General features: G+C 64.8%; 1 protein-coding gene across 1 annotated transcript; it reads left to right on the top strand.

The window, feature by feature from the left end:
* The first annotated feature begins 1,998 nt into the window (after positions 1-1,998).
* LOC122100674 (translation initiation factor IF-2-like) lies at positions 1,999-7,038 on the top strand. Its single transcript, XM_042671009.1, has 2 exons — positions 1,999-3,928; positions 6,905-7,038. The coding sequence occupies exons 1-2, from the start codon at positions 1,999-2,001 to the stop codon at positions 7,036-7,038; spliced, it is 2,064 nt and encodes a 687-aa protein (XP_042526943.1).
* Positions 7,039-8,188: the final 1,150 nt, after the last annotated feature.

The following is an 8,188-nucleotide window of genomic DNA, read 5'->3' as shown; positions in this document are numbered from 1 at the left end:
ATGCAAGGCAAGCGCTCTACCACTGAGTCACCTTCCCAGCTCCAACCATGAGACTCTTATCTCCAATTAACCACTAGAAAACCAGAAGTGGTGCTGTGGCTCAAAGTGGTAAAGTGCTAGCCTTGCTGGAAGAGCTCAGGGACGGCGCCAGGCCTGGAGCTCAAGCCCCACGACCTCCCCTCCACCCACAACTCACATGGAAAGGAATCACACTGCCTTTCTTGCCCGGGCTGTCTTGGAGCGCAGTGCTCACGTTGTGCCCGGTTACAGGCAGGCGCCAGCCTGCAGCCTGCTCCTTTAGAAGCCTGTTGGCCATGACCGAGATGGTTTGTTCTCACCTTCTGACTTTGTACAACTACTGGGAATGATTTAATTTGAAGGCCAGTTGGCTTTGGGAAAGTGTCTAGTACAAATTCGATCATTAATAGTTATCGAACTGTTCATTATTTTTATTTCTTCTTGAATGAGTTTTGATAGTTTGTATCACTGAGAAACTTGTCTGTCTCTGTCTCATTCGTCTAAGTTGTTGGATTTGTCGGTGTAAAAAGCCAGCAGCTTCCCCTCCTCATCCTCTCAGCGTCTGGAGGACTGAACCACCTCTCCCGAGTCCTGAAACTGGCCGTCAGCGACCTTCAGCGTTGACCCCTGTCTGATCTGGACTGTCAGCCTTTCCGTCTTCTCAGTTTTCCTGATTTCTGGTTGATTAATTTCCACGCTGATGTTTATTGTTGTTGGTTTTTTTCTGTTTGAGTTTTATTTTACTTTTCCTACTCATTTATTTTTGTTGTGTTTTGTTTTTGCGATACGGTCTTGCTATGTATCCCAAGCTGGTTATAACTCGTGAACCTCCAACCTCACCCGAGAGCTGAGATTATAGCTTCGCACTGCCATGCTCGGCTCATTTGTTTATTTTTTTCTCACATAGGTGTTTAATGCTCTACATTTCCCTCTAAGTAGTATATGCTTATTTTCATCCAACAGTTGTTGATGTTATATTTTCACCTACATTCAGTTCAAAATGCTTCCTTTCAATTTCCTCCTGAGACCCAGGCATTATTAGAGGCATGTTAAATATTTAGGAAATTTCCAGGTGTCTTTCTGCCATTGATTTCTAGTTTAGTTCCATGTGTGTTACTTACTATATGATTTGCACATTTTTGTGTGTTTGGACTTTTTTAGTATTGGGGTTTAAACTCAAAGCCTCTCATCTCTTTGACTTGGATTGCTCATCTGGTGCTCTGTCACTTAAATGAGGCTTCTAGCTCTGCTTTTTGTTGGTTATTTTGGAAAAAGAGTCTTGGAGACATTTCTGCCTAAGCTATCTTTGAACTGCAATGCTTGACTTTCTAGACCTCCTGAGTAGCTATGATGACAGGCGTGAGCCACCAGCGCCCCCCTTGAGAATTATTTGATGGCCCAGAATGTGTCTTTCTTTCTAAGTATTCCTTGCATACTTGAAAAGAGCAGCTGGTGGTCACATCGGCCAACATCTCCCACAGGATTCTCATTGCCTGAGAGAGAGAGAGAGAGAGAGAGAGAGAGAGAGAGAGCGAGAGAGAGAGAGAGAGAGAGAGAGAGAGAGAGAGAGAGGGAGGGAGAGGGAGAGGGAGAGAGAGAGAGAGAGAGAGAGGGAGGGAGGGAGAGGGAGAGAGGGATGTGAGATGTGAAATCTCCAGTTATGGATTTGGGTTTCCTTGCCAGTTTTTAGGTGTTCGTTTATGACTTTTGTGGTTTTGTTCTTAGCTGAGTGAGTGTTCGGTGTTCTCGATTCTCTTGATGAAATGCTCCTTTCCTGTGTGTCCTGGGGAGGCAGACCTCTTTCTTTTTCAGCCTGCCTCGCCGGTGTTAATGCGGTGCCCCACCGGTCTCAGCCCGGCTGTACCTTTGTGTGTGGCTTTGCATTTAAGGTGTGCTCTCATTGTGGCGTGTAATTGGCCTTAACGTTTTAGTCCTATCAGGATATTGCCTTTTAGTTAGCGCATTGGATTTGGTGTGCTCATGACGGTGCCCCAGTGGCCCGTGTCCGTTTTCTCTGGGACTGCGCGTCTTCCGCCCTGTTCACTCTCCACGGTCTGGCCCTCGGCCTTCCTGCTGCGTTCACGGCCGCAGCAGCGCTGCGCTTCCCTCGGTCAGGCCCACGTGGCTGTCTGTCCGTGCTCTCGGTGCTCCCGGGCTGAGGGCGCAGGCTCGTCTGTGCCCTGGCGGGGCCGGCACACGGTGGTGCGAGGAGAGGGAGCCGGACCAAGGCGGAGCTGCGCGCCGGCGGCCCTGCCTGCCTGTCCGGAGGGGGTTGAGTCCGGCTGTAAACGGGCCAGCCAGCCGGGCCGCACACAGCGCCTCGGCCCAGAGACCAGAGACGCAGCCGGGCCGCACACAGCGCCTCGGCCCAGAGACCAGAGACGCAGCCGGGCCGCACACAGCGCCTCGGCCCAGAGACCAGAGACGCAGCCGGGCCGCACACAGCGCCTCGGCCCAGAGACCAGAGACGCAGCCGGGCCGCACACAGCGCCTCGGCCCAGAGACCAGAGACGCAGCCGGGCCGCACACAGCGCCTCGGCCCAGAGACCAGAGACGCAGCCGGGCCGCACACAGCGCCTCGGCCCAGAGACGCAGCCGGGCCGCACACAGCGCCTCGGCCCAGAGACGCAGCCGGGCCAGGGAGCGGCCAGCGCAGACGGCGGCGGGGCCTGTGCGCACCCATGTGGTGCTGGAGCCCGCACGGCGCCCGGGCCTGGAGCCTGGAGCCCGGAGCCCGCACGGCGCCCCGGCCTGGCGCCTGGAGCCCGCACGGCGCCCCGGCCTGGCGCCTGGAGCCCGGAGCCCGCACGGCGCCCCGGCCTGGAGCCTGGAGTCTGGAGCCCGCACGGCGCCCCGGCCTGGCGCCTGGAGCCCGCACGGCGCCCCGGCCTGGCGCCTGGAGCCCGCACGGCGCCCCGGCCTGGAGTCTGGAGCCCGCACGGCGCCCCGGCCTGGAGTCTGGAGCCCGCACGGCGCCCCGGCCTGGCGCCTGGAGCCCGCACGGCGCCCCGGCCTGGAGCCTGGAGCCCGCACGGCGCCCCGGGCCTGGAGCCTGGAGTCTGGAGCCCGCACGGCGCCCGGGCCTGGAGCCTGGAGCCCGCACGGCGCCCCGGCCTGGAGCCTGGAGCCCGCACGGCGCCCCGGCCTGGAGTCTGGAGCCTGGAGCCCGCACGGCGCCCGGGCCTGGAGCCTGGAGCCCGCACGGCGCCCCGGCCTGGAGTCTGGAGCCTGGAGCCCGCACGGCGCCCGGGCCTGGAGCCTGGAGCCTGGAGCCCGCACGGCGCCCCGGCCTGGCGCCTGGAGCCCGCACGGCGCCCCGGCCTGGAGCCTGGAGCCCGCACGGCGCGCCGGCCTGGCGCCTGGAGCCCGCACGGCGCCCCGGCCTGGAGTCTGGAGCCCGCACGGCGCCCCGGCCTGGCGCCTGGAGCCCGCACGGCGCCCCGGCCTGGAGCCTGGAGCCCGCACGGCGCCCCGGCCTGGCGCCTGGAGCCCGGAGCCCGCACGGCGCCCCGGCCTGGAGCCTGGAGCCTGGAGCCCGCACGGCGCCCGGGCCTGGAGCCTGGAGCCCGCACGGCGCCCCGGCCTGGAGCCTGGAGCCCGCACGGCGCCCCGGCCTGGAGCCTGGAGCCTGGAGCCCGCACGGCGCCCCGGCCTGGAGCCTGGAGTCTGGAGCCTGGAGCCCGCACGGCGCCCCGGCCTGGGCAGCGCAGCGCCCGCAGCTTTTCCTGCGGTGAGACCAGGCTGGGCTCAGGCGGCAGCCAGGACCCCTTCGGGGCCTCTGAGCCCACCGCTGAGTCGGGGCCCCTGGGCACCAGGAAGGATCAGGGCTGCGCGGACGGCGTCCGGCCCGTGTTGCTTGTGACTCGCGGGGATGGCAGTCAGGAGGCCGCAGGGGTCCGGGGCGGGTGCGGTGGGTAGAGGCGCCGGCGGGGGCGGGGCTGGGGCGGGGCTGGGGGGCGGGGCCTGGGGCAGGGTGCGGTGGGTAGAGGCGGGGGCGGGGCGGGGCTGGGGCGGGACTGGGGGCGGGGCCTGGGGCAGGGTGCGGTGGGTAGAGGCGGGGGGCGGGGGCGGGGCTGGGGCGGGGCTGGGGGGGCGGGGCCTGGGGCAGGGTGCGGTGGGTAGAGGCGGGGGCGGGGCGGGGCTGGGGGCGGGGCCTGGGGCAGGGTGCGGTGGGTAGAGGCGCCTGCGGGGGCGGGGCTGGGGCGAGGCGGGGCGGGGCTGGGGTGGGGCCTAGGCCGGGCTGGGGGCGAGGCTGGGGGGCAGGGGCGGGGCTGGGGCGGGGCTTGGGGGCTCGGGGTGGGGCCTAGGCCGGGCTCGGGGCGGGCCTGGGGGCGGGGCCTGGGGTGGGACTGGGGGCGGGGCCTGGGGCAGGGTGCGGTGGGTAGAGGCGCCGGCGGGGGCGGGGCTGGGGCGGGGCCTGGGGTGGGGCTGGGGGCGGGGCCTGGGTGGGGCCTAGGCCGGGCTCGGGGCGGGGCTGGGGGGCTCGGGGCGGGGCTGGGGGGCTCGGGGCGGGGCTCGGGGCGGGGCTGGGGCCCGGGCGGACCAGCACTGGAGCTGGATCCTGGGAAGCCAAGCGGGAGGAAGGTGGGTCAGAGGCGGGACTGGGAGGACCCCTGTGATGAGTGCCTGAGGACTCCATCCTGAGCTCCAGACAGGCCCTGAGGCCTCTCTGCGGCACCGTCCGGGGCCTCCCGGCCCTGACCTCGCCGTCCGGGCCCCACTGCCCCCAATCACGCTGTTCTGGGGCTTGTGAGCCCCCCAATCAGGCCGCCCCCCAATCAGGCCGTCCCAGGCCCCACCGAGCCCGCAGGTCAGGAACTTGGCCATGGGGTCCTGGGCCCTGCCTGGCCCCGGGCCTCAGCGCCCCGCGTCCGTGAAATGGGCCTACGGAGCCGGGGGAGGGTCCCCACCCCTGCGCGGCCCCGCCCGGCGCGCGCACGCCCGCACGCGCACGCACACTAGTATTTAATTCTGCTCTGGCAGGGAATAATAGGGCTGGTGTGTCTATTTCAGATGTGGGGAGATTGGGCTGTGCGGCCGCCCGCGCGAGAGGCCAACAAAGCCCCGCACTCGCCCGGGCCTGCCATTATCCATTCAGCGGTGTAATAAATGAGCGGGGCGCAGCCTGCCATATACCACCCGGCCCAGATAACGGCTGAAAGGAGAAAATTAAATTTTGCTTTTGTTGAAACATTATGATTTATGTATTTGTAATATAGGCTGTGGTGGGCAATTGGGGGAAAAAAAGATTGCTGAATATCCTTCAGGGTTACTGATGGCCCAGCGGCCACTCAGGGCTGAGCCCGGCCCACTGCTCGGGGCAGGGATAATAGGAAACCAGGGTCCCTATTAACCTGGGCCTCTGCGGGAGGGGGGGGGAGGGCTGGCCGTGGGGGAGGGCGCCCGAGCCAGCACAGCCCCCAGAAGGAGCGGGCGCAGGGCAGCGTCCTTGCGGCTTGGACCAGGCTGGGCATTCTGATGGCCCGAGCCCTACCTGGACCCATAAAAATAATTAACTTCTCTTGCAGGCCCCGGAGAGGCAGACGCGTGAGAACATGTCCTGTAATTTATAAGCTGCCGTCCTGCCCCTAATGCAGCCATCAGAGGGCTTATCACATCACGCGTAGACGGTAATGAACTCAAGAGCTCCCAGCCAGGTCTAGAGAAGGGGGGGGTCTCACCCAACAGACCACCGGGGAGCCGAGGGCCGGGCCTCGGGGGGCAGTAGCCTGGGGTGAGGCCTCCCCGGGCCCCTTCCCCTCCCTCCCCCCACCAGTCTGGGCTGTAGGAGTCCCAGGCCTGCCCAAGGGCCTGGGGCTGGTGGAGCCTGGGGCCAGGCCTGGGATTCCTAGGGAAGCCTCCCGCCCAGGGCCACCACACACGTGTTGGAGATCTGAGCTGGACCCGGGTCCACTGCTGCCCCCACCCATGCTGCCCTTCAGAGCGCCGGTGTGCAGTGACCTTTGCCCCCTCGCGAGGGGTGACACAAGGCTGCAGGCTGGGTGGCCCCAGGGTGCTCCGGTCCACTCCTGGGAAGGGTTGTTGTGACTGGGGCCCCTCTGAGCCTGTGGCTCACCTCAGTCCCCCTCTGCTCAGATCTGTGCATCTGGGAGCAGAGGCTGGCATCTCCCTGGGGATCAGCCCCGTGCTGGGGGCCATCTGCTCCCGGAGGGGTGTGAGCCAGCCCGGCTCTCCGCACTCTCCCCGCAGGGCCTGTCCCGGTTCCCAGAGTCCCAGGCGCCTCCCAAGTCTCCACGGGCAGAGCAGGGGCAGCCTCTTGAGGTGCTGAGTGGAGTCCCACGTGGCAGACATCCCTGGCTGAGGGCGCGGTGTGGCCCTGGCAGTGTTCAGAGGCTCCGAAGCCCCAGTCCCTGCTGCATGGGGGCGGGGGGGGGGCGCAGTGCTGTCTCCCTCTGGAACAAGTCTCCTCTGGCCGATGCTGGCCTCTCCTCTGCTCGCTGCCTCCCTGCTCTGGGACCAAACCCACGGCATCAGCAAGTGTGCCTGCAGGGGCCCTGGGCTGCTCCTGGGCCTGGGCTGGCAGGGCGTGTTCCCACATGTGTGTGCATGCATGTGTGTGCCTGTGTGTGCACTTGTGCATGTGTGTGCGTGTGTGCGTGCCCCCTTGGGGCTTTCTTTGGGCTGGGCAGTGCTGGCATTCCCATTTTGGCTGGGAGGAATGAAGTCAGATGTGGTGATGTCACAGGTCCCTGTCTGCAAGCCAGCGATCCCCTTCTTCCCTGATCCTCTCCACTCTCCCTCCTCCCCACCACCGGGCTGGTGCTCCCTCCTCCATGCCTAAGCTCAGTTACTCAGTGAGAGACTCACTGGGGCTGGCATGTGGTTTGACCGCAGCAGGTTTCTTTGCCCCTTGTCCACCCCACAGTGGCCAGCAATCTCCATATTCCACGGGGTCACATGGACCTAGTACCCAGCTACCTGGCCCTCACTGAAGGCGTGACACCCCTTGGGGTCAGTGCCGGTCTCTGGCGGCTGGCGTCCACGGGCCGTCACAGCTGAGGGACTGAGCTGGGAGACTTTGGTGCATGATTTGGGGAATGAAGTGGAGCCCGCCGCAGGCCACTTCCCCAGGGGGCCACTGAAGGGCTGGTGGCTGCTGGTGGCACAGGGCATCCGGACTAGGCCCCATGGCTCCAGCTGCTGTGGACGCCAAGGACGCTGCAGTTCATTCCACTGCCCTCCACGCGGGGGCTTCCTGCAGGGCCTCTGTGGCCAGAGCCGGGGCCGCCCTGGGCAGCCGCGGCCCCACATCAGAAGACTGCCGGCCCTCGTGGGCCTGAGGCCACCCCAGTTCTGCTGATTGCCCCTCGGGCTGGAAAGAGGGTTGGAGCTGGGCATGGTGGCCAGGGAGAGGCAGGATGACCACATGTCCAGGGCCAGCCAGAGCTGCATCTTGAGACTCAGCAAATAATAATAATGCCATAAAAAGAGCAAGCTGGGCTGGGGGGTGACGCGTAGAGAGCATGCCTCACACCCAAGACCCTGGCTCCATCCCAGCTCCGCAAACAAAACCAGAGCAAGAGCCTCCCTTGGTCTGGCCCCTAAGAAATCTCAGGCTTGCCCTGTTCTCAGCGAGATCCGGGGTTTCCATTTCTGCCAGTCTTGTCTGTTCAGCGTCGTTTTGTCTGGCTTGGTGTCCCGGTCGCCGAGGACTCGGCCCTGCGCACCACAGCCCCCCTCCACAGGCCCGTTGCCCCCGCTCCCCTCCCGGACGCTGCCCTGGACTTCTTTCTGGGCCGACCACAGGATTCGCACCCGCACCCTCCTGCAGGCAGCCCCAGGGCGCAGCAGCCCCTCTGCAGCTCTCTGGAGCACCCTCCGGGCCCCTGCCCCCACAGCCCCAGGCCCGCCTGCGGGGCTTGCCATCCTGGGCCTTCTGTGTATGTGCCTTTGATGAGATGTCAGTAGTGGGAGTCTGAGGAGAAGCGGGTGAGGTGGGGTTTGGGGTCTAGGAGATTTGGGGGAGTGGGGTGGGTCTGGAAGCCCCCGGCGGTTGTGAGGAGAGCTGGGAGCAGATTGTGGGTGTATACAGCACAGTGTCTCCTGCGCTCCACTCTTCCGGTATTTCAAGGTCACCGTGGGGAAGCGAGGCTCCAGAGGGAGGCCAGGGTGAGGGTAGACGGAGGCTGTGGGCACCGAGTCAGGGACC

This window comes from Dipodomys spectabilis, unplaced genomic scaffold (assembly GCF_019054845.1).
Source record: "Dipodomys spectabilis isolate Male_0828 unplaced genomic scaffold, ASM1905484v1 ptg000594l, whole genome shotgun sequence".
NCBI classification, from domain to species: Eukaryota; Metazoa; Chordata; class Mammalia; order Rodentia; family Heteromyidae; genus Dipodomys; species Dipodomys spectabilis.
This window is presented reverse-complemented; position numbering and strand designations above follow the sequence as displayed.

Coding starts and splice junctions, on each gene's coding strand:
- LOC122100674 (XM_042671009.1), top strand. CDS start 1,999: ATGACGGTGCCCCAGTGGCCCGTGTCCGTTTTCTCTGGGACTGCGCGT. Junction 3,929..6,904: donor AGGGGTCCGGGGCGGGTGCG/GTGGGTAGAGGC, acceptor TCCACCCCACAG/TGGCCAGCAATCTCCATATT.